Raw genomic sequence first — 27503 nt, 5'->3', positions numbered from 1 at the left:
GAAGACATGATGGGTAGAGACAAGATAAGAATAAAAGGCAACCAAAAAGAACATAGCAAGGGGAAAAGCTGGAAAATCATAATACATGAAATAATACAAGAATACCATCTAGAACATTCAAGAATGCAGAAAACAATGCATCAGTCTAAAATACCCATAAAAAAACAACTCTACATTATTATTTCTGTTTTGCAACTTCTAAGCCTCAAAGTCAGGATTTAAACCTCAGCCTCTCCTGATTCTAAGTTCAGCACTCCATTATTTCTATATCACTCTCCTCATCCCCAGAAATATGGATGAATCTTATTTAAAGCCTTCCCTCTACCCAAAGATCTACTTTTAATGTGTAAGTATATCTTTGATTTTTTTTTCTCTGATCTATCATTGAAAAGGGAAGAAGAATAAATGGGAGAACTTACTAGTCTGTTTCTGAACTGTTTGGAGAAGGGAGTTAAAGAAGGGGAACATGATATAAATTCAAAAAAGAAAGGTGTCTACTTCAAGGTCAAGGGATTAGCAAGAAGTTTGGGACCTGACAATGTAGAGTAAGGAAAGAGAAAAATGGATCAAATTGAAAAGGCAGAAAAAATGGAAAGGGAAACAGATGGTCTACCTCCAGAAGTATGAGAAAGCCAAAAAAGGGATTCAAAGTGGGGAAGAAATAAGCATTTACAGAGTGCCTATTATGTGCGAGGCACTGTGTAAAACACTTTTTTAAAAAAGTATCTCCTTTGATCTGAATAATAATCCTGGAAGGTCAATGCTATCATTGTCTCCAGTAAGGAAATTGAGGCATATAGAGATTATGTCTCTTGTTCAGGATCACACAGCTATGGCCAGATTTGAATACAGGTCTTCCTGACGCTATCCATGCCCAGGCTTCTGTCCACCATACTATTAGCTACCTGGTGAAGGAATTAATTTCACATTTAAACTTATAAGAAGCCATAGTTTGCTGCTACATTCACCTTCCCTGGGGGATTTCTCCTACTTTGAACTACCTCCCTAACCTATTACTTATCCCAGAACTCCTACAGTCAACTCCAATTCCTCATCCTCAGGAACCTGCAACATTCTGGACCTGATTCTAGTCCCTTTCTAAAGAAGCCTCTGCCCCAGGCCACAAAACCCACAGGAATGGGGAAGTGTGGCTTGAAGGTGAAAAGATGCCCCCAATCTCCCAAAGTAGTAAATAGCAGAGAAGAGATAAAAGCATTAATCCTGAAAGGGGGAAGAAAATGATGGGAGGAAAAATGTACATTGTGAGTACACTATGAATTAACAAAGGTTTCTTGGTCAGGTCTGGTGTCCATTCTATTTCCATTTTTTTTAATTTCCTAATATTCTTAAGTTAGAGACTCCATAGACTGCCCAAACATGGCCAAGAATCATGTTTTCCAGGTGAGGTTCCTTCTTCAGCAGACACACTGTCACATATGTCATTTTAGATTTCAGAAAAGCCTGGTTACTTCCCAATTCCATCATAAAACTGATTAATTATTTCAGTCCCATCCTTACAGTCAGCAGTCTCCACTTCTTTGTTGGGGCTGCTGAGAGCTGTTAATCCTGGAACTCTGAGCCCTGGAAGCACTAAATCTAAAGCCCACTTTGTTAATCCATTTGATATGTGGCTCATGAATCAGAAGACTATCATTTTGGATTCTAAAAGTGTTTATGGGGAAATTTTTAGGAATATGAGGATGACTTAAAAAAAAAAGATAAGCTACTATTTACACATCAAGAGCATAATACTCCAGGAGGGCAAGGCCTGACTTTGGTTTTGTCTCTATAACCCAGTACCTCGAATGGTGCCTTTCATATAATACGGGTTTAAAAGCTGGAAAGAACTTTACAAGTTATATAGACTAACCCCTTCATTTTACAGAGGAAAACAATGAGGCCTTAGAGGTTAAGAGATTTTCCTAAGGAGGCAATGCTGTGATTCAAATTCAGATTTTGTGATTCTAGATTCAACTTGCTGAACATATGTAACATTGGGAAGTTATTCCCAATGATAATTCTCAAATTTAATCAAACTGATTAATTAGGGTCAATAAATAACCTAATTCATAGGCAAAAAAAAACCTGTATTTTTTTTCAAAAATAATCTTAAGAAAAATGATGATTAAGTTTTTATATCCTTTTGACATTGCTGGTTCAATATTTTTAGTCTGTTTTCTCCTAAAACAGCACTTTTATGAAGTAGCCAGGATTAGTGTCTAATACTCTCATTTTAGAGAAAGAATAAATGACATCCAAGGTTGCAGTGACTCAGTAAACAGTCCTGACAGAGCAACCACCTGATGATACTAAAGAAATAGAATTTCTAGACTTTAGGGTTTTAGAATCTTACAACCCCTATTTAGTGGCAAACAGCTTGTGAATGAGTACAAATAGTATGTCTAAAAGAGGATTCAGAAATGAAAAAGCTATCTGATCAGAGTGGACTTCATCAAGGAAAGCTTCCTTGGAAAAAATATAATTTAGTGAAGTTTTAAAGGGCATAATTTTAAAAGAATGATTTTTCAATTTTTCTATAGTTATCAGAGGCAATGTGTGTAACACAGAGTACTGAACTTAGACTCATGGGACCTGAGATCAGGTCTTGGTTCTGCCACTCCATATCTTTGCAACTTTGTGCAAGTTATTTATCTTATTTGGGTTAGTTTCCTTCTATACAAAATGAATGAACTAGATAAGATGACCCTTGAAGTTCTTCCAGCTTTAGATGTGTGATCCAGTGCCCTAGGGAAGTAAGAGAATAGTGAGGGACTACTATGACTTAGTGATCTATCTCTTGGAGGGGCTAAGGCAGCAACAGTTAACTTGCTCTCTTCAAATCACAGGAGTTGGGGAAAAACATACTATATGGATTTTCTTGTTTATAAGATTGTCTGTCCAATTTATCTGATACAGAATAGCTTGTACAAATGTTGAGAACCTATGCATACCAAAATGAGGAGGAGGCCAAAGGACAGGCAAAAAAGGAAGAGGAAGGGCCAGAGAAAAAAGGGAGGAAGGAAGGGAGGGAGGAAAGAGAGTGGGAAAAAGGAGAAATGTAGGGAAGGAGAGAGCATGAAAAAGAGAGTGCCATAGCATCCTGTACTTTTTCATGAATTAGGAAAACTAGTGATCTCAATGGTCCTACAAATTTGGGGCTGAAGAAGGAATTTTGTGTAAATATAGAAAATTATGTACTATCAGGTACAATTATTCATTTCGGAGGTTTTGTTTAACTTTTTACAGAAGGGCATTTTCACTCATATTTATTAAGTACCTACTAGGTGCCAGGCACCATGTGAGGCACTGGGAAATAAAAGGCAAAAATGAAAGTCTCTGTTCTCAAGAATTTTATATTCTATCAGGGAATACTATATATACACCACAAGCAAGTGAAACTCAGTTTTTGATTGGTTTAATGCCTAAACTTAAAATGTATGTATAGTAATGGTGTTTTCTATCCCCAACTGCTTGCTAGCTATGGCACAGGGAGAATTAAGTTCCCTGGCTCTAAGCTCTTCATTCCATATTTCTTACTGGGTAATTCATAGAGTATCTTCAGTGGACCACCCACCTCTCCTCTTTTGCTTCACCCCACTGGTGACGGGGTAATCTCCTATTAGTACCACATTAGATATTTGTCTAGAAACTATATATAAATTTGAATCCTGAGAGACTCTTAAGCCAACCTTTCTGTTGCTGTCACTCTTAAGAACACCCCTTTTTGTATTACATAAATATATAAATACAAAATAAATACGAGGGACTTTGAGGGATAACATGAATTGGTGGAAACAACCAAAGTGTCAACATAAAATGTATCCAAGTGTTGTATAATTTTGCCAGGAATTGAAGTCAAGTTCACTGACCTGGTGTAGACTCTATTCTTTTCACTTTTTGGAAAGTCAGGACATTTGCCCTTCTCCAGCCCTGTGGTACCACTCAACAACAGCAACTCAGCAATTGCATCAGCTACTTCAATTCATTACCCTAGGGTAGCTTGGGAATCTGAAAACAGTGAGTGAACCTTAATGGTTTTGCCTCTTGCTCATTTATATTGGGTTTCTTTCTGTTTAAAAAAAAATCCTTCCATTCCCTCTTGGAATCAATACTGTGCGTTAGGTCTAAGGCAGAAGAGTGGTAATGGGCTGGGCAATGAGGGTTAACTGACTTACCCAGAGTCACAGAGGTAGGAAGTGTGTGGGATCACATTTGAAGCCAGAACCTCCCTACTCAAGGCCTGGCTCTCTATCCATGGACCCACCTAGCTTCTCCCTCATGATGGGTTTCCATTCCCTATTAACCACTTTGGTTTTATCCTCTCCAAATCTGGGTATTTTGTGGGCCGTTTTATCTATAACAATATACTGGGCTGATGTCTGCAGGGAATAGTTGACAGTTATTTCAAAATCCTTTTCCTAGTTAGAAACTGATTCTCTTAAATGCATAGTTTGGGTTATCCCCCCCCCCAAATGCATTACCTTACATTTTTCTGTGTTTAATCTCATCTGTCATTTTTCTATCTATTCATCCAGCTTTCAGAGACCTTCCTACTGTAGTTTATCCTCATCAGCTTGTCATTTTACTATGTGAAACAGCTTAGTGTCATCTACCAACTTGCAAATTTCACCATGAAATTCCTCTTCAAGATTATTTCTGAAAACATTAAATAAGACCAGTCCTAGAACTAATCCCTAGGGCACCCTGCTATTAACAATTCTCTGTTCAGAGAAGTGCCTGTCTCTACCCTTTGTCTTGAAGTCACTAAGTGGTAGTACTGAGGTTTTTTAAACAGCCTGTAGGCTTTCTGAAAGATAAATTAATGTTCCCTGGTCTGCCTTTGCTATATCCTTAATGCCCACAGCAATTCCCCAAGAAAGACTAGATGATGAGTCCTATACAGTATGCTGTCACTTTAACCTGTCTTATTCTAAGCTTGTTATGGTGGTTGAAAGCAAAATCCCTATCTTACCCCTTTGATTCTTCTGCCAAAAATCTAATTCAATGCAGATTTTATCCCAAAGTTCCAAATCTATGCAAACTCATATCACTGGAAGAAATCTAAAAGAGGATGATGAATGGTAGAATAGAAGAGATAATGTCAGATCTAGGAATTAAGAAGACCTGAGTTCAAATCTGGCCTCAGACACTAGCAGTGTGACTCCAAGCAATTATTTAACATCTCAGCCTCAGCTTTCTCATCTGAAAATATAATAACACCTATTTCATAGGGTTATGAAGGGGATCAAATTAGATAATATATATAAAGTAAATATATTACATATGCTGAAAATAAGGTTTACTTCCTAAACCTTACATTTCTATGTAAATGTTAATTCTATTCTAGTATGTTATAGCATAGTATGTTTTAGTATGAATGCATGGTCTGTATTGTATATAGAAATATATTCCCAGTATCTAGAAAGGTAGCTTGCAAAGAGCGGGTATTTAATGTACATTAGGTGAACTTAACCAAATGTGATATTTGAAAGAATCTGAGAAAGATTATAACAATGAAGAACAACAGCCTTTCTTGACTCAGTTTTTGTTTATCTAATGTTTTGTTATATTTATTGCACTTAAGAAATGTTTGTTAATTTTAATTAATTCCAACCTTTCTAAGTAGATAGTTTTTCCTTACTGATAGTCCAATGTAAGCCAAATCCCTAAAATGGGATCTTTTTGAAGACCAAAAACATATAGTTTATAAAATGTAAGATAATACCAATTGTAGACTGCATTCAGGTGATGGCCTAGATTCAAATTAATGCAGCATATAGATATAACAGGCAGGTTCCATGAGGCTACACATTATCAAGATGTAGGAGAGGTGGCAGCTAAATCAAATCAATATTTAAAAAAAAAAGGAGTCACGCTTTGACTTTACTAGAAGCATATCTGAGAAAAAGAGCTGGTTTTTCTGATCCTAGAATCTTACAAATTTTAAACAGAGAAAGCAGACTAACTCCTCCTAGCCAGTTTCTGATGAATTCAAAAGGGATGTCTCTAATGAATTCTTTGTGATATCATTAAAGGAGGTCAGAAAATAGTGATGGAGATTTTATTGCCTACTGAATCCCTGACATCATTAAGTAGTTAGTCTCTGTCAAAAAAAAAAATTAGACAGCTCTCTTCCATGACTTTATTCAGAAGTTTCTGGTTTCCTAAGATTCTTTGTAACACTTTCAAATTATCAGGTAATGACATAAATGTCAAAGTTTTTACTAATGCTTTCATTTATTGACATACTCTCCCTTAACTGAACCAATTTCTATAAGCAAAATATAAATCTGAGTTCATAAAATACACCCCTTTCTCTCTTTAGTTCACTCTCCACACTATAGAAGGAAAACACAACACAAAATACATACTGTTAAAAAATTATCTGTGCTTGAAGTTCAATAGGAAACCTAGCACAACTAAGAGTGCAGGACTTGAGTTCAAATCCCACATCTGACATTTTTTAACTAGTCGTGCCTTTGACTAGTCCATGCCTTCTGCGCCTCTCAAATGGGAGACGTCAATACCTGGTTATGAGGCTCAAATGAGATAATATATGAAATGCACTTTGAAAATCTTAAAAGAACCTTATATAAATAACAACTTATTGTTGTAAATTCCCTGAGGGCAGGGGCCCAGCCTTATTTATTTTTCATTTTCCTCCCAGTCCTTAGCAGAATACACTTTAAATATAGTAGATGCCTAACAAATTTTCAACAAATTAATAAATGAAAGAATTAATTAAAATCTTGCATAGCAACCTCTATACCTACATGTTCTTCCTATCTTCTTTCCTCTCATTCTTTTCTCCCTAATAAGGAAAAAGGAGTTAAAAATGAACAAGGAAATTATTCTGGTCCCTTACTTTCAGCCATCACTACAAATTGCATTATATACTCAATTCTAAGTAATCCACAAAGAGAAAATTTGCAATATTAGCATCCCCTAATGGCACAACTTAGAAGCCCCAGATACCTCCTATTGTACTTACTGCTCTTCAAACTAAATACAAGTTTAGTTGCTGCCACTGCCATTCCTGGGAAAAGTTAATTAAGTTGTTTATGGACAGTGACTAAACAATATTTTTAAAAGGTTAAGTAAGTTAAGTGAAACCTATGGTCTCCTCAGAATAATATTTTTAAGTGCATGAAATAAATATATAAGATTATAAAAGAATCCAGTTTATGGTTGAGTAGGTGGCATGATGTAGAAGATAAAGTTCTGGTCTTTAAATCAAAGGAATCAGGTTTGAATCCCAGCTCTACTACTTCCTCTGACCAACAGCAAATCCCTTAATGATTCTGGGTTCCAGTTTCCTCCTTGGTAAAATGAGGGGGCTGGTCTAAATGAACTCTGAGATGTCTTCCAGCTCTATATCTAAGAGTTATAAGATAAGCTGAGACAGGAATCTTGTTGGAGTAATTCTCAAGTAAATTTCAACTGACTAAGAACTAATAAATAGGACTCCATACTTCTGGTGTTTACTCTTTTAGTAGCCCTAGATGATATATTTAGAGATGGAAGGAAGGAATATCACTCCTCCTCCTTAACCTCCCTTCATAATCTTCGTCCATCTTTCTCCCTGTGCCATGCATTGCTTCTTTTCAACTTTACTGATATTACAGTGTTCCTATTTTTCCATTACCAGAAGACCTGAGTTTAAAGGTTTCACTTCACATACTATTGACCTCAGAAAAAATATTTCTGCAAAGTCACCAGCTGGGGAACCAAAATAAATCTACGAAATGATGGTAAGGGGGTCAGTTAAAGAACTAATTCATAGAACAGTGTATGGGCAATGGATCAAGGAATTTTCCCCAAATGAAAAAGGAGCTAAGGAAAATTTCCTGGAAAACAGAAAGATGACCAGAGATTCAAAGACAAATTCAATAAACATTTCTTAAGAGCTTACACAAGGCACTGGGGGGATACAATACTTCAGCAGAAACTTGATCTCACTGTTGTGAATATTCCCATGGCTATTACATGTAATACTGATAGAAGTATAAAATGGAACTCAATGATATTTTCTTATCCTATATGACTCTTGTCCATATTCTCCCATAAATATTCCAAAAGGGACCCGCCCAACATACAACAGGTTTTCCTTTATGTCTTTTAATATTACATGATCATCACTGTATATTCAAATTGTCCATGTTACCCCTTATTCTTGCAAAATGAATGGCCTGCCTTCTTTTCTGATAATATAGCCCATTAAATAATTTCTTTTATGCTACTATAAAAGGCATCATTGATGATATATGTTGCAACTACTCCATACTCTTCACTGAACTTCAAGTCACACACAATTCTTTGGAAACTGTCATGTCTTATGAACTGCAGCAAAATACAGCATCACTGGATGGATTTCTTTGGATAGGAGTAGATGCTAGTCTAAAAACACATTACTGTTCTAAAGAAAAATCTGGGATCATTTAGAGAGTTGTGAAATTTCACAAATCCAACCCTTTGTCTTTTTTCTATCTAATTCTGAACTAAACACGATTTTTCTACAGTATCTGTATAAAATACAAATTCAACTATACTAACTTACTGAGCTGTACATCCAACTACATAGCAAAGTATGGACAAAAGCCATTTTTCATCCACTTTGTTTTTCATATGTGGATTTCATATGTGAATTTCATGCATGGATCGAGTGATAGTGATCTTATTTAAGAGGTTCTACAATGTTGTAAGATGTGTGCATCCATGCAAAACATCACAATATGGGAAGATAGCTACTGAGGGAGGAAGGGAGGCAAAAGAACAGAGAGGGGCATACTTGCCAAAAATGTTTGCCACCATCACTGAAAAGATTCCAAATGGAAGAGGGATTCCCAAATCCTCTAGATATTCCTGTTGGCTGATAACATAAATTAATGTGAGGGAGAGAAAAGAGTAATCAGATTGGCTGTGAACCAGACTATAAAGGACATTAATTACTAAATGAAGGAGTTTGTATTTATCTTCAAAATAGGAGAAATAAGGAGTAGATTTGTATGTTTGAGGATGATCCAAACAGAAATGATTATTCTCAGAATTATAAATTTAGAACTGGAAGGGTACCTAAAGGCCATCAAGTCAAGTCCAAACTCATTGTTTTACAAATGAAGAAACTAGTTCAGCAAAATTAAGGGACCTGTACAGGTTCATAAAGCTATTAAGCATCAGAGGCAAGAATTGAACCTGGGTCTTTTCTAACACCAAATTTACAGTTTTATGAATTGTACCATGAGATATGAACCTCCATGAGCTGATTGGATCACCAAAAGAAAGTTCAGAGGTAAAAGAGGAAGTTCACTGTTGAGTCATGAGGTACACCTGTGAATAGGGGAGGAGACAGGATGATGACCCTCCAGAAACTGAGATGAAGAAATGAGACAAATAGGAAGAGAACCACAAAGCAAGGTCATAACAACCTAAGGAAAAGGAAATATTCAAGAAAGGACAGAGAGCAATGCCAAACAATGCAGAAAGGTCAAAGAGGAGGGAACTTTTTAAAAGGCCTCAAAGAATACAGGGATAAAAGCCAAATTGCCAAGGGTTGATAGGTGAGGCGGGGGGGGGGGGGGGGAAATGTAGAGATAATTAGGGTAGAGAGCTTTTCCAAAGAGTTTAGACATGAAAGGTAGGAGACATATTTGACAACAGTTAAATAAAATGAATTTTTAAAAAGCATATAGGAAATCTGAGCTTGTTAATAGATAATAGAGGAGTCTATGGATAGAAACTGAAAATTAGCAAGAGAGAATATCAAATGCTTAAGTTCCTGAAGAAATCAAAAGAACTGACAAGTGTCCAGGAAATCTATCAGTTCCCTAATAAACAAAATGACAAAGGATTGTCCCTAAGCAGTGAAGGGCTATCCAGACTGGGTAGGAAGAATAAAAGAAGAATCAGTGTTTTCTCATTATAGATTTCAAAGCAGAGATTTATTAGGAAATTCAAAAGCTAATATAATTATATGGACATACATGCATATGTATTATGAAGGAAAGTTATAGCAAGATGATCCAAATGATTTCACTTCTGATAAAATTCAGCTAGAAAATGTAAAACTACCTAAATGATACATAAGTAACTTAACAAACAAATTTTAAGAACAACTTTTTTCCTAAAGCAAAGATCTAATCAAGCTGCAAATAATGAGAAAACAAAATATATCTTCACTCAAAAATATATCTCCAGCCAAGCAATTTGTAACCAAAAGTACCAGATGCTCTCATAGTAACTGTGATGCCTACATAAATATTAAACAAAAAAAGTCTTAATGCAGCTGCTCAAGAATACTAAAAGGCTGGTATCCTCAATGTTTAGTTATTAGTCTTGCCCAGATTTGACAAGGAGAACATTCTTATTATTTCTTAGCCTTGTGGATCAAGAGCACAATACTTGCTCTCAAACTGGGCAGTCAGTCGTTCATTTGATATCAAAAATGGACTTACAGATGAACTTGCCTTTGTCCTAAACTGACATAAGTTGAAAATTAGTCCTTGTACTAAATTTCTAATCCCATAATAAATGCTGTGATTAAACTGGCCAGTATCACTTGGTTCCTCTCAATTTCATTCACCAGGCAGACAAATGACTATGAATTTTTAGGGCTAACACATGATGCTACTTTAACCAAATAAACCTACCAACGTCAACATTGCCCCCCAAGAAATGATCATGTTTAAGGGATAAAAATGAACAAAACATTTATAATACCCTTATTTTTTTCTTGTTATAAGTTTTGCTTAGCTTAGAATGCATAAAATGCTACTCCAACTAACCTAACTGGAGTACTCCTATTGAACTACTCCAGTTAAAATCATGGATCATAAAATTCAACTCAAATATTTCTTAAGTGTCTACTACATAGACAGTATTGTGCTAGACCATTAGAAAGAAAAGCAAACTGAACAAAATAGAGATTTTCAGTTCACATACAATAATCTTTTTGTTATACTTTTATTCTTTAAGAAAATGCTTATTTTTAAATATCTTTTTCAAGTTCAAAATTAAAAACATTTTCATGCTTTAAAAAAAAGGAAGAAAGTCTCAGAATCAAGAAGGACTTTTATGGAAGGAAACTGAAATAGAAAAAAATTAAGAATGTGAAAAAAATTCACCTTGGTCTAAATTCAAATTCAGTTCTTTTCCTCTGAAAGTAGATGGCATTTTTTATCATGAGTCCTTTGGGACAGTTTTGGATCATTGTGTTGTTAGGAATAGCTGTTATTCAAAGTTGTTCATTGTAAAGTATTCCTGTCACTGTACAACGTTCTTCTGGTTCTTTTTATTTAACTCTGCTTCAGTTCATGTAAGTCTTTCCAGGTTTTTCTGAGCTCCTCCTGCCTTACAAAACAATAGTATTCCATTATAATCATATATTGTAACAGTCAATTTCCAATTGATGGGTATCCCCACACTTTCCAAAACTTTGTCTCCCACTAAAAAAAAAAGGTGCTTTAAGTATTTTTGTACATATAGATCCTTCCCCCTTTTTTGTTTTTTATCCCTTTGGAATATAAACCTAATAATGGTCCTGGGTAGATCAAAAGATATGATCAGTTTTAGAGCCTTTTGGACATAGGTCCAGATTGCTCTCCTGAATAACTGAATCAGTTCACAACTGCCCATGCATTTCCACATTCCCCCCAAGTTTTGTCATTTTCCTTTTCTGTCATAATAGTCAATCTGATAGGTGTAGAGTGATATCTCAGAATTGTTTTAATCTGCATTTCTCTAAATAATATTGATTTAGAGCATTTTTGACATGACTATAGGGAATTAAATTACTTTGAGAACTGCCTGTTCAAATCCTTTAACTATTTATCAGTTGGGAAAATGACTTGTATTCTGACATACTCAACTCATTTCTCTATGTATTTGAAAAAAGAGGCCTTTATTAGCGAGACTTATAAAAATGCATCATTATGATTACTATGTATTACTTTCCATCCTGTTTACTTCTGTTTAGTTTCTGACTTCCACCTCCCACCAATTTGCCCTCTTTTCTATCTAGCCCCAACCCCCTTCTCTCATCCTCTTACCTTCTCACTTTATTGTAGGGGAAAATAGCTTTCTATACCCAATTGTTTGTGTATGTTCTTCCCTCATTGAGCCAAATTGATGAGAGTAAGGTTCACATGCTCTCCTCCCTACCTCTTCCATCTTTCTTTCCAAGCTGAACACTCTTTCATGCCTCTTTTAGCTGTAATAATTTGTCCCATTCTATTTTTCCCTTCCCCCTCCCAATGCAGTCCTCTTTCTCATGCCTTAATTTTATTTTATTTTCTATATCATCCCATCATATTCAACTCACACCTCTGTTTATGCATACTCCTTCTAGTTCCCCTAATAATAACAAATATTTTTTGGTGTTACAAGAATTATCACCCTTTAGAGGGATATACATAGTTTAACCTCATTGAATGTTTTGTTTTTCTTATTTCTCTTTGCTGTTTACCTATTTATGACTTTCTTGAATCTTATATTTGAGGGTCGAGTTTTTCATTCACCTCTGGTTTTTTTTCATCAGTAATGTTTAAAATGCCTCTATTTCATTGAATATCCATTTCCCCCCTGAAGTTACTCAGTTTAGCTGGGCAAATGATTCATGGTTGAAATCCTAGGTCCTTTTACCTCAAGAATATCATATTCCAAGCCTTCCAATTTTTTAAAATAGAAACCACTAAGTCTTGTGTTAATCTGACTGAGGCTTTATGATATATGTATTGTTTCTTTTTGGCTGCTTGCAATATTTTCTCCTTGACCTGGGAGTTTTGGAATTTGGCTATAATATTCCTGGGAGTTATCCTTTGGGGATCTCTTTCAGGAGGTGAGCAGTGGATTCTTTCCATTTCTATTATGTCCTCTTGTTCTAGAATATCAGGGCAGTTTTCCTTGATGATTTTTGGAAAGATGATGTCCAAATTCTTTTTTTGATCATGTCTTTCAGATACCCCAATAATTCTTAAATTATCTCTGCTGAACTTACTTTCCAGGTCAGTTGTTTTTCCATGAGATATTTCACTTTTTCTTATATTACTTAATTTTTTTTAATTTTTCTGATTGTTTCTTGATGTGTCATGGAGTCACTTGCCCAATTCTAATTTTTAAGGGATGATTTTCTTAAGTGAGTTTCTTTACCTCCTTTTTCAATGGGCCAATTCTATTTTGTAAAAAATTCTTTTCCTTGGTGAATTTCTATGTTTCTTTTTCCAAAATGCCAATTCTGTCTTTCAAGAAGATTTTCTCTTCAGTGCATTTTTGCATATTTTTTCCATTTGGACAATTCTGCTTTTTATGAAGTTCTTCTCTTCTTTGCATTTTTTTGCTTCTTTAATCAACTGGCCTATTCTGTTTTTTAAAGTATTAATTACTTCAGTATTTTTAGTGCCTCCTTTACCAAGCTGTTGACATTTTTCATGATTTTGCTGAACCATTCTCATTTATTTTCCCAATTTTTCTTCTAATTCTATTTGAATACAGTGACCTAATGTTTGCTAAACCCTAAAAGCCCAGCTATTGGGGCAAGAATTAACTATTTAACAAAAATTGTTTAGAAAAAAGCAGTTTGGATGAAACTAGGCAGAGATCAATATCTCAAACCATATAGCAAAATAAGCTCAAAATAGGTACATGATTTAGACATAAAGGATACTATCATAAGCAAATTCATGAAATATGGAAGAAATTACATGTTGGGCCTATGGATAGGAGAAGAGTTTATGAACATACAAGAGATAGAACGGTTCACAAGAAATAAAATGAACAATTTTGTTATATGAAATTAAAAAGTTATCATACAAACACAATAAAATAAGATAAAATGAGAAGAAAAGCAAGAAATTAGGGAAAATATATTTGCAGCAGAGGTCCTTGATAAAGGTCTCATTTCAAAAATATATAAGAAACTGAATCAAATTTACAAGAATAAAAGCCAATCTCCAAATGATAAATGACAAAAGAATATGAAAAGGCAGTTTTCAGAAGAAGAAACAAAAGCTACCCATTGCAACATGAAAAATGCTCTAAATCAGGGCAGCTGGGTAGCTCAGTGGATTGAGAGACAGGCCTAGAGACGGGAGGTCCTAGGTTCAAATCTGGCCTCAGACACTTCCTAGCTGTGTGATCCTGGGCAAGTCACTTGACCCCCATTGCTCACCCTTACCACTCTTCCACCTAGGAGCCAATACACAGAAGTTAAAGGTTTAGAAAAAAAAAGGAAAAAAAAAAAAGAAAAATGCTCTAAATCACTAACAATTAAAGAAATGCAAAACAACTCTGAAGTACCAACTTACATCCATCAACTTGGCTAAAATTACTCCCCCAAAAAGGGGGAAAGGACAAAAGTTGGAAGGGATATGTAAAAATAGATGCACTATTATTCTTTCGGTAGAACTATGAATTAGTCCAACAATTATGGAAAGCAATTTGGAGCTATGCCCAAAAAGCTATTAAATTGTGCATACCTTTTAATCCAGATATACCTCTAGTAGGTTTATAGGCCAGAGAGCTTAAAGAAAAAGAAAAAGGGCCCATGATGTACAAAAGAATCTATAGGATCTCTTTTTATGGTAGCAAAGAATTAGAAACTGAGAGGAAGCCTATTAATTGGGGAATGGCTGAATAAATTATGGTGAAAAAATATAATAAAATATTATTATGTTATAAGAAATGAAAGAAGATGGTTTCAGAAAAGCCTGGGAAGACTCCTATGAACTGAAATTGAAATTGAAGTGAGTACAAGCAAAATAATTTATAAGTAACAGTAACAGCAACTTTGTAAAGATAATCAACTGTGAAATACATTCTAACTCCATCAGAACAACAATCAACCAAAATTCCAAAGGATTCATGTTGAAATAGACTTATCTAGCTCCAGAAGAAGAACTGCTAGACCCAGATTGCAGACTAAAGATTTTTTTTTCAATTTCTTTCTTTTCTTGCTTTTTTTCCTCTTGGAACTTGGCTAATAAAGAAATTTGTTTTCTATATTGATTTGTAATGGATTTTATTTTTCTTGCCTTCCCAATGATTAGGGAAGGAGGATAGAGAGAATTTGGAACAGAAAATAAAATTGAATACCAATGAATAAATAAGGAAGTAGCCCTGCTACTTATGTGACTATAGGCAAGTCATTTAGCTTCTTTGGGTCTCAGTTTTCACATCTGAAAAATTAAGGAATTAGATCATATGTTCTAAGGCCCCTTTGAGTTCTAGATTCAATGTCCTTGAAAATGAATACCCTTCAATCAGATATGTGCAACAAAAAAAACAACCTTATCATAATTTAATCACACAGAACACACATACAAAGATAGAGAAATGGGAGATGGAATATTGTGTAGGAGGAACAGTAAGAAGGCCAGTTTGGCTAAGCTGAGTGTGCAGAGAGGGAAGTGATGTGTAATGAACCAGAAAAGGTGGGTTGCAGACAGGTTGTGAAGGGATTCAAGTGTCAAAGTTTATGTATGATATTAGATGTAATAGAGAATCTCTCTGGCATTTATTGAGTAGAAGAATAGGATGGTCAGAAAATGTGTGTTATAAAAATTACTCTTGCAGCTGAGTGACAGATGGATTCAAGTGGGAGACTCTTGAAGATAAGAGATCAATTAGGAGGATATTGCTATAGTCTAGGCAAGAGATGATAAAAGCAATTAGGGTAGTGGCTGCATGAAAGAGAAGGGGAGAAGGATGGAGGGAGAAACAATAAAATTTAACATAGTAATATGTGGGCTGAATGAATTACAAACCTGGGAGACTGGAAGAATTCTCAACGAAAATATGAAAGTTCACAAGAGAGTTGGATTTAGGAGGAAAGATAACGAATTTAGTTTTGGACATGCTGAGTTTAAGATGTAAGATATCAGTAAGATATCTGATTGGAAGCATCCAGTATGTAACTGGGGAAGTGGGATTGGAGCTTGGGAGAGGAAATAGGGCTGACTATGGATCTGAGAACTATCCGTATAGAAATAATTAAGTCTATATGAGACGATGTCATGGAGAAATTAAAATGAAAGAAGGAAAAAAAAGGACCCTGGACAGACCCTTGGGCTATACACAAAGTTAAATATGATATGATGATTCTGCAAAGGAGACTAAGGTATGGTCAAACAGGTAGGAGAAAAGAGAACAGTTCTCAAGAAAACTCAGAGTAGACAGATTATCCAATAGGAGAGGTTGGTCAACAGTGTCAAATACTCCCCAAAATCAAGAAGAGTGAGAACTAAGGCAAGTTCATCTTCAATCCTGCAGAAGTCTTTTCCTAGTGAAAATTCTTAATCTCTACAAACTAAACAACCAAAAGGATAAAAAGGCTTCATGTGTTACCAAAAGGTTATCTTGATGACACAACAAATTTCTCAAGCTGACCATGAATCAGCAACATGCAGTTTTATTTTTTAAATAAATGTTAATTCTAGGCTATATCCCCTCAGGGTGTACCCCATGATTCTATACTGTATCCTCTTTTTTTTCACTATTCTCTCTTGTCAACCACAACACACCTGAGTTTAATTACCCTTTCTAGGCAGATACTTCTCAGATCCACTTTCAGTCCTATTTTCTCTCTCAAGTACCAATCCCACATTATCAACTACCTACTGAATAGTTTGAGTAGTACATTCTAAAATAATTTAAACTCCGTATGTCCATTAGGAAATGTAAATAGTGATATGGCATACAAACACTTCAAAATAATATAAAATTGTGTCAGACCATTGTAAAATAGAGTACATTATACTGTCCTGAATTTATCAGAAAGATGGAGGTTTTAAGGGGAATAAAGAAGACAGTTCAAAGTCTGGGAAATGGAACATAATGATAATAATAGTAATGACAACTTCACACATTTAACATAACACATTTAACACTTCAAATAACATTTAAGTGTAACATTTTAAAAAGTAGGAGAGAGGGTACAGCTAAATGGGCTCAGTGGATTGAGAGCCAGGCCCAGATATAGGAGGTCCTGGGTTGAAATTGGATCTCAGATACTTCCTAGCTGTGTGACCCTGTTCAAGTCACTTAGCCTCCATTGCCTAGCCCTTCCTGCTCTTCTGTCTTGGAACCAATACTATGGAACCAACACAAAGGATATGGATTGAGGAAAACCAGCCACCAAAAATAAAATATTCCTGCCAGGGACAATTGATGACAAGGATATGGAGACAGGCTATTTTTATTTTGTCGTGGGTTAGAGCTAGCAAAATTCATGTATTGGTTCCATGGTTCCTTTGTTTCCAACCAATACTATGTATTGGTTCCAAGACAGAAGATATGCATTTTAAAAAATTAAAAGCAATATAGAGTTCAAATATTAATATATCAAGTTTACAAATTGTAAAACAGAGATTGAGGGGTCAAATAGCTTGCTCTGTATTGTTATAGAGTTACTAAGTATCTGTTCCAAAAAGAAAACTCTCCTCTATAAAATTTAAATCAAGTCTCTTTCTGCTACCCCATGCTGCCTCAATAGGAAAAAAAAATTTAAAGAACTGTGATTATCTAGTAAGAAGAAGAGGAGTCTGAGAAGTAACCTAATAACTGTCTTTAAGTATAAGACAGGTTAAAAATAGATAAATGCCTATCAATGGCTCTCATGGACAACTCCTTCCATTGTGAAATGTCAAACACACATATAAGTGAGAGAATAGGAAATACCCCAGCTCTCTGTTAATATCTATGATAATCACAGATTCAAAGAAAATATGATATATGAATGTGGAAGCAGTCATCTCTGCCTAACATCATTACTGGCCTTCAGAAAGATGCGAAGTAGTGTTTCAGGAGTACTGAATTCCTTAGCAACAGAGTCCAAGCTAGAGCCAGAAAAAAGAGTCTCTTGCTTATCAGGAAATAAGTGACAGGGGCTTCCCACATTGTCTCAGAGACAGAAGGTTGGAAAGAGATGATTCAGGGACTCAGAAGACTAGCCTAGTAATGTTAAAATGGGTTTGGAAGTTCATGGTGAAATTTGTTTAGATTGCCTGGCACTCAACCATTACCTATGATTCCAAGAAGCTTGTAGCATGAATGGCGACCACAGACCAGTAAAAAAAAAAAAAAAGCTAAATTGGGTAGAGAGAAACCAATGGGCCACAAACCTGTCAGGGAGTTAGAGGGATGTCTACCCCAGGTCCATGAAGGCTTCCCTTGGCTGAATCAGCAGATGAGAACAAGTTATTCCAACTGCTATAAAGGAAGCTGAAATATGCGCTTTGAAGTGTTTAGGGTCTGGTCATACATGGAGGACACCAAGATCACCCACTGCAACCCAGGCCATCACCAGCTGAACTGACTTTTGACTTGCCACTGGATTTCAATGACTCTGAAAACAAGTGAGGCTGATAACTCTGTGCAATTCTGCCTCCCTTAAACGCCATTCACCCAGGAATCAAGATATCACCCAATGATATAATTAGGACTCTTCCAAAATGAAGGACAAGCCTTCAACAAAAAGGGGTTTGAAAAATATTGAAGATCCTTCTTGACAAAGTGGCTTAAAAGTAAGAGAATTCCCAGATGACTACAACAGCCCAATGGTAAGTCGGGCTGCTTCAGGGTCACCCCACTCTAGTCCTTCCTCCACTCAGCTGCCAAAGTGACCTTCCAAAAGCAAAAGTCTGGCCATGTCAGTTCCCTACTCAATGGCAGGGGCTCCCTATCACCTCCAGGATCAAATCTAAAATCCTCTGTTTGGCTTCCAAAGCCCTTCATAACCTGACCTCACCATATCTTCCCAGTTTTCTTATGCCTTATATTCCTCTGTGTACTCTTTGATTCAGTGGCAGTGCCCTCCTTGGCTGTTTCTTGAACAAGACACTCCATCTCCCAATTCCAGGCATTTTCTCTGGCTGTCTCTCAAGCCTAGAATGTTCGCCCTGGCTTTCTTCAAGTCTCAGCTAAAATTATACCTTCAGCAGGAATTCTTTCCCATTCTCTCTTGATTCTATTGCCTTCTTCTGTTGATTACTTCCAATTAATCCTGAATATAGTTTCTTTGTGCTCCAGGGACCCATGCTGGTCTGTGGCAACAGATAGAGGAAGCAACTCAATCTCCAAGGACAGGACTTGCCACTATAATACTGTTAAAGGAACTTTGCTTTAGTTCAATCAACCAGCAAGAGAACTTTCACAGGCCAGAGCACCAAGATCACTAGAATGAGAATGAGGGAAACAGAAGCCTTAGGCTCAAAAAGGAGGTCACTTGAAAGGCCAAAGCAGAAGCATTTTTCTCTTCTGAGAGGCAGGAAAATAAGTAGTGGGAAATCTCTACAGAAGGGTAAAATGAAGCACATAACCTGAAGCCTTGGAGGATATACTTTAAGAAACATGCCCTGGCTCCATGAATAGAGAGCCAAGCCCAGAGATAGGAGGTCCTGGGTTCAAATTTGACTTCAGTCACAGGAATTCCTAGTTGTGTGACCCTGGACAAGTTATTTAACCTTCATTGCCTGACCCTTACTGCTCCTCTGCCTTAGAACCAATACATAATATTGATTCCAAAGCAAAAGGTAAGGTGTTTTTTCATAAATAAATAGGGCATAGGTTCTTACATCTGAACTTGTGAGTTGGGAGCAGATTCCAGAAAGCTGACACACAAACCCACTGGGTCAGACCAAAGCCACCAGCTAAGAAAACTAAAGCAAGCTATCATCAAAAATAAGGCCTTGCAAAAGGATTGAACAGGGAAAAAGAAGAAACCTATAAGACTATGAAAGTGTTTCCAGGTTTAAAGTCATTGTATGATTGTAAACTTCTCTTTGAATTTAATTTATATTCCCCTATATATTACTGTATGTAGTAATAATTCATTTTAAAAAACTTAAAAGGAAAAGGGCCATTTTAAGGAATCTGTACAAAAACAATGTTTTAAATTTAAAAAAATTGCTGTGCCCTCTGATATTACTGTTCAGTCATTTCAGTCATATCCAACTCTTCCTGACCCCATTTGAGGTTTTCTTGGCAAAGATAATAGTTTACCACTTCCTTCTCCAACTGATTTTTTACAGATGAGAAACTGATACAAATATAGTTAAATGACTCACCCAGGGACAAATAGCAAGTATCTGTGGGTGGATTTGAACTCAAGAAGATAAGTCTTCCTGATTCCAAGCCCAGTATTCTATCCAATTGTGCCACCTAGGTGCCCTTGTCCTCTCTAGCCTAAGCTGGACAGTGGCAGGCTTAGAAAATAGGGAAATAATAGCAATGAGAAAAACCAATAAAAGGTAGAGGAAATCAATATTGGAGGTCATTATTACAAAGATATAAAGTGGGACTGTAGTACACACCAAGCGGCTACGCAGGGCCAAAGGCCTACAATGTCACATGTTGATTATATTAAGAGAATAAAGATTTACATTTATTACATCTTGTGTCTGAATCACAAGTGCAATGAAGATTATAAACAGTTCCAAGGCAAAGAATGCTTCAAGAGCGGTAAGCAAAATGGAGTATGACGGACAGGGAAGAATGACAGAAATGTGAATAACTGAAGGCTGATTATATCACTTCCATAAAAGGCACACTAATAATCAGAAACATTCAATGGTCCACCTACTGCACAAAGAGTTCTGCTTAAGGGTTTACAAACTTCTCTAGGAAAGGGATACCAGCAGAGCAGCTGAAAGGCGGGATGGAAATCACCACCATCTTAATGAACTGAAGTCAGTTTTAGAAGATCCCAGCTCTTGGTAATTGTTTTAAAAGGTGATCCTGTCACAAAAGGACACTTGACTATGGAATCAAATTGAGGAATTTTTTTGCCTTTAGCAAAAATAATTGCATAAAATACAGAAGAAAAGCATAAAGGGTAGCCTCCACTTAATACCATTCCTGCATTAACTGACACTAGAATTTTAAAATTTTTAAACCCTTTACTATAATTATTATAATTTTTATCTGCACAAATGTACTCAATATAAAAAATAATTACAAGCATATATTTTATTTTGAAATAAAAAATGTTTATCCTATTTTCTTCTAATACACATAAAAAACACTGTTGGTTAACATAATCAATCAACTAATAAACATTTATTAACCACCTACTTTGTTCTAGCTAAGCACTGAGGATGCCAAAAGTGGCAAAAGACAATCCTTGTCCTCAAGGAGTTTACATTCTAATCAGAGAAACAACAAGCAAACAAATATTTGCAAAGCAACCTATATAAATAGGCCTGACTTCAGAGTTATTCTTAAATTCCAGTCCTCCTAATATTAACTGATTCTTCAAAAACAAGGTATTAGACAGACATGATTGGGGAATGTAGGCTCGAAACAACCACACCAATGCAACTATCAATAATATGGAAATAGGTCTTGATTTTAACACATGTTAAAACCAGTGGAAATGGGCATAGGCTATGGGGGAGGAAGTGGGAAGAAGGGGAAAGAAAAAACATGTAACCATGGAAAATTTTTCTAAAAAAAAAAATAAAATATGTAAATTTTCTAAAAAGGCATTAGAGCAACAGTTCTTAACCTGGGATCCATTCATGTGGTTTTAAAAAAGATAATTTATATTAACCCTTAATATTTTAATACTTGAATTTCAACATAATTCATTTCCTTTATAACTTATAAATTAATACAAGGGCAATTCCAAAAAAGTTTTTCTAAATTTATTTTACATGCATTTAAAATCTGTCCCATTACCTTCTCATCTAATAGAATAATAACAACAAAAAAACTTTCATCATAAGCAAGACCAGTCTAGCAAAATAAATTCCCACTCTGGCCATACCTGAAAATGCTTGTTTTATTACTGCACTTCAAGTTCATCAGCTCCCAATCAGGAGGATGATTTATCACTTCCACTGACCACAATTCTAGTCTTTAAAAGTTGTCTTCAAAGAAACAATGGTCAAAGTAAATTTCAAAGTTTTAGAGTAGGTTGGCTAGTAAGGCATTAACAATCATACTGTGGGGCAACTAGGTTGCTCAGTAATTAGAGAATCAGGTTCAAATCTAGCCTCAGACACTTCCTAACTATGTGACCCTGGGCAAGTTACTTAATCCCAATTGCCTAGTCCTTACCACTCTTCTGCCTTGGAACCAATACTTAATATTAATTCTAAGACAGAAAATAAAGATTTTAAAAATCATCATCATCATCATCATCATCATCATCATCATCATCATCCTACTACAAATTATGTTAGCCAAAGCTTAGCTACTAAGAAGAAATATAAGAAGACACTTCCTCCCACTTCTTTGGAGAAAGACTATGGAAAGCTATTAGTGCAGAACACTGAATATAATACCAGTTTCTTTCCATTTTCCATGTACTGTACTGTTTTGTTTACTCTTTTATTCTTTATTATAAGGGATGGCTCTCTTGGGGCAATGGGAGAAGTTTGAAGAGATATATTAGGAAATGTAGGGTAGGTAAAAATAAAAGGCATTAATAAAACTTTATTTTTTAAAAATAGTTGATCAGAACAACCACAGAAGTTATTACTATATGCAGCACTGTGCTCAATAAAAGAACTTGGCCTTTAAATTTTAGCAGCCTCTTTCTTCCTTTGAAATTTTCTACTTTATTAACTAAGTACATTAACACATACTTAAGCAGAAGCACTAAGTAGTAATAAAATTTATAAATACTATGGAGGTGTCTAATCCCTGCAGTACTATGAAAGATGGAATATTTCAACAAATAAACAATTTTTTAAAAGTCTAGTAAAATCTACACAATATTCCTCCCCCCCCCAAAAAAAGTGCTTTAGATGAACTAAATGTAGCAATATTATTACCATAGTACAAGGCAATCTAGATGCAATTTCCCATATTCTAGTCTCCATTTCAGTTTCAGGCCTCTTGCTCCTTAATTTTTATAATTTGGAAGTTCATTAGGCTACAATCTGAAATTTGAACATATAATATTTGCTAACTGAAGAGAGAAACATTTTACCAATATAATTTGCACTAAAAGGGGGTGAGTTTCACTATTACTTAATTTAAAGAGTCTGCTCTAAGTTCCATTAAGTTCAGAAGGGCTCTTCACAACATAGTTGGTCATTTGCAACCATTAAAATGTCAACCTGTGTGGGATTTTGCATAATATACTTCCTAGGCACTGACTCTTTCCTCTATTTTCCACCCTTTTGCATAAGGTAGACAAGTGAACAATGTCATCAACCATGAATAGAATTCCTCAAAAACTGAGGCAATCAAGAGTCTTTAGAAATTAAATATTTCATCCATTAAAGAAATACACACTTTCTGAAAATCAAATCCAGCAACTAATATATAGTTGAGCAAGGTTAAGGTTCCATTTGAATAAGAAAGATGCATTACTTCAAAGGCAAAATTAACATGAAAAGAAAGAGGAAAAAAAATAACAAAGGGAAAGTCTGGATCCGCCAAACCTAAAGGGCTTAATAAGTCATAAGTCAAACTGAATCAGAAGTAAATGTCCCCAAAATTCCATTAGCATAATATTTAACATCAAATTAACTGACTGAGGGAAAGTCAGATTATGAAGTTTACTTTTTAAAAAGTACCTTTTAAGGTTTCTAGTTTGGCTAAAGGATAGAATCAGATACAGAACTGGTGCCCAGTTCAATGTTTACATCTTCCCAAAACCTTCAAATCTGACTTTGAGTTGGTCTTTCCCTTAACATCATGCTCCACTGTAAAAATATAATTTGATGTGTCTGTGTGTATTTTGGTAATAAAGAAAGGTTGCCTTAGTCAATCAGAAGAGACAAAGATGGTATGAGGTCAGTGATGCCAATTAGTGTAAATTTCCAGGTTTCTAATTTGGGGGGGATAAATATGTGTTTTTCTTTTTGTAACCTGCATTCTTTATTCAGCATGCATTAATTATCTTCTTTTCTTCCTTAGTGGGTCCAAGCAAAATCAGCTTTCTAATGCTTCAACACGAAAAGTATTTTATTCAGACTACAATTTCCAGTACCTTATCCTTTCCCTTCACAAGAAAGTCTCTTTAATGGCAGCCAATTTGCAAACATCAGATGTAAGATTACAGCTTCAGTAAAACAAGGAGAAAGAAATTAAAGTTCACTTCAAGTATTTATGTTGGCATAGACTGAACAGAACGATTTATGAAGAAACTGACACCAAGGGCTCCATTCTGCCATCACTCATGTGCTGCATGCACCAGATTTTCACATTACTTTAATCAAGAAGCAGACATAATGAGTCTATCATTTAAAGTATGCAAATTCATTATTCCTTCTTTGTGGAAGTTTGACATCTTGGCTCTTGTCACACATTCACAAACCAAGTGTGCATTCTACTAAGAGGACAAAGAACAAAGAAATTGGAATCACTTGACGGTTAAAGTAATACCATCTTCCCCTTCTTGAAGCAAGCAAACAGAAAAAAAAAAAAGGGCCTGCTTACATTATAAGGTCACTAGGGTTAGTTTTAATAACACTAGATCTTCAATTTCCCTTCTTGATGCCAAAGAGAATCCTTTAAGTCTTATAAACAATCCTTTCAGACTAAATATTAATAACCAGGCCTTATAACTATGCTTACAACACACTTTCCTTAAATATATTATTTAAACAGATATTAAATTACACCAGTGATAAACAATGCTCAACACATTCTCCTTCTGGCATAACAGGAATGATACTATTGTTTATGAAGATCATGGAAATTGAAAAATTGTCTCTTAAAATCAATTCACTCCCTAACCCTAGAAAAATAAAAAGCTCAATTCAAAGCAATTATGTTCACAAATATGTAATCCAATTTAAGTTTCCATCAGTTTTTATGTGTAAAGAATTCAGTTTCTAACAAAAATTTTCCAAAATATATATATATAATTTAGAAAAAAAATTTTTTTCGGGGGGAGCTGGGCAGCTCAGTGGATTAAGAGCCAGGCCTAGAGAAGGGAAGTCCTAGGTTCAAATCTGGCCTCAGGCACTTCCTAGTAGTGTGACCCCCTGGGTAAGCCACTTAAACCCTCATGGCCTAGCCCTTAAAGGCCTTGGAACCAATATACAGTACTGATTCTAAGACAGAAGGTAAGGTTTTAAAAAATGCCCACTTTTCAAATTTCTTACTTCTAAATCACAAAATCTCCTTTATTCTTTACATTTGGGAGTTTTTCAAGAAGATATGATGATTAAAACATTAAAAGTTCAGTATGAACACAAAGAAATCAATCCCATTTTTATAAAAAACAACTTTTGAGAAATGTCTTAAAATATAAATGACAAAATGACAAAAAGTATATAAAAAATTAATTTCCTTTTTCCTTTACAGAGGACATTAAGTATTTGTTATTTGAACATTCCATAGCTGTTCCCTCTCCTTACTTACTCTCTGATAATTCTGGATTTCCTCGAAGATTCATCATCTTTGGAATTGAAGGGCCATACACATCCGCATCCAGCAAACCAATGGCCTTTGACTAGAAAGAAAAAAATTCACTATTAAAAATATTCATAATGTAAATCAAAATAACATGAGTCCATTTTATTTTTTTATTTTTATTTTGAATATTTCCCCTAGTTACATATTTCATGTTCTTTCCCTCTCCCCAAGCCCCCCCACCCCCCTTAGCCTATGCACAATTCCACTGCATTTTACATGTATCATTGATCAAGATCTAATTGCATGTTATTGATAGTTGGACTAGAGTTATCTTTTAGTGTCTACATCCCCAATAATATCCCCATCAGCCCATGTGTTCAAGGAGTTGTTTTTCTTCTGTGTTTCTCCTCCCACAGTTCTTCCTCTGAATGTGGCTAGTTTTCTTTCTCATAAGTCCCTCAGCCTTGCTCTGGATTCTTGCATTGCTGCTAGTAGAGAAGTCCATTATGTTCAATTGTACCACAGTGTATCAGCCTCTGTGTATAATGTTCTCCTGGTTCTGCTCCTTTCACTGTGCATTAATTCCTGGAGGTCATTCCAGTTCACATGGAATTCCTCCAGTTCCTTATTCCCTTGAGCACAATAGTATTCCATCACCAACAGACACCACAATTTTTTCAGCCATTCCCCAATCAAAGGACATTCATTTTCCAATTTTTTGCAACCACAAAGAGTACGGCTATAAATATTTTTGTACAACTCTTTTTCCTTATTATCTCTTTGGGGTATAATCCAAGCAGTGCTATGGCTGGATCAAAAGGCAGATAGTCTTTTAAAGCATGAGTCCATTTTAAATCTAGCAATACAAAAGGAAAGTTACAAAATTTAAATACATTATATCCTCTCCTTTCAAATAAATGCAGTATTGTGTAAGGACTAATATAAATGCTTTATACAAAGAATTTTTTTGTTCTTCTTTCTAAGGAACTGCCAACACTTTACTCACTATTTTCCCATTACAATTTATCTTTTTCCATTTATAATCCAAAAAAAGAAGATGGTCTGTTCCTCATAAACCAGACTTTTTTGAGGACTAAACTATGGGTCCATAATTTATAATTTTTATGATAACAAAGCTACAAGAAGAGTCAGTATAAACTATTTAATTAGAAGACACTTATAATGAACTAAAAAATTAAACCTAAAAATCACAAAAAATAGTAGAGTAAACTAAGAATAACAATATAGTAATGCAAAAAACCTTACCACTAACCATTTTTCTTTTTTTACCTGACCTACTTCTTCCAAATGCAAAGCTACTTTTTAAACTACTCTGTTGCTAGATTTGGTATCCAGAAAAGGTGTTGCAAGATAGAAATTAAAATAGCCATTTGATTCATCTATTAAATTTATCAACAAATTAATTTCCTACAGCATAGAGTAGCCTGAAACACTTACTCTAAGAGATCTAATTTCTATCCTTGTAGCTGAAATAAAAGATAAAAGATAGAAAAGATTGGGGAGCAAATATAAATATAAAGCCATGCCTAGATAGGGGAGGTCTGTGTTCAAAAATGGCCTCAGACACTTTCTACCTATGTGACCCTGAGCAAGTCCCCATTGCCAAGCCCTTCCTGCTCTTCTGCCCAATGTACAGTATCGATTCTAAGACAAAAGATAAGGGTTTAAAAGAAGAAGAATAAAAGAAAAGGAATAATATAAGACTGAAATGTTTAGTTGAAATAAAATTATGAAAGACAGTTATTTCTAGACTAAAATATCTGGACCCTAGTAGACAATGGAGAGTCAAGGAAGGTTGTTGAGCAAGAAAGTAATATGTGTGCATAAAGAATGTTAATCTGGGGGGCAGCTGGATGGCTCAGTGGATTGAGAGCCAGGCCTAGAGACAGGAGATCCTAGGTTCAAATCTGGCCTCAGACACTTCCTAGCTGTGTGACCCTGGGCAAGTCACTTAACTCCCACTGCCTAGCCCTGTAACAAATTTTTAAAAATTAATATAGAAGGATATATAAAAGATATTAGGGTTTAAAATTTTTTTAAAGAATATTAATCTGGCAGTAGTAAAAGGACTGAGAGCAAGGAGATGGGGTAAATAATTAGGGGATTATATCAGTGGTCAAAGTAAAGAGATAATGAAGGAATTGTACAAGGGGCAGTGTAGAAAATGGAGAGCAAAG

General features: G+C 35.3%; 1 protein-coding gene across 1 annotated transcript in view; it reads right to left on the bottom strand.

Moving 5' to 3' along the window:
- NUBPL (nucleotide binding protein like) overlaps positions 1-27503 on the bottom strand; it is a 358007-nt gene that overhangs the window by 266793 nt on the left and 63711 nt on the right. Inside the window, 1 exon segment of the mRNA XM_044660005.1 lies at positions 25312-25402. Within this exon segment, the coding sequence (XP_044515940.1) occupies positions 25312-25402 (91 nt within the window).

The sequence above is a fragment of the Gracilinanus agilis genome, chromosome 2 (genome assembly GCF_016433145.1).
Source record: "Gracilinanus agilis isolate LMUSP501 chromosome 2, AgileGrace, whole genome shotgun sequence".
Classification (NCBI taxonomy): Eukaryota; Metazoa; Chordata; class Mammalia; order Didelphimorphia; family Didelphidae; genus Gracilinanus; species Gracilinanus agilis.
Note: the sequence above shows the minus strand (reverse complement) of the source record. Positions and strands in the feature narration are given on the sequence as shown.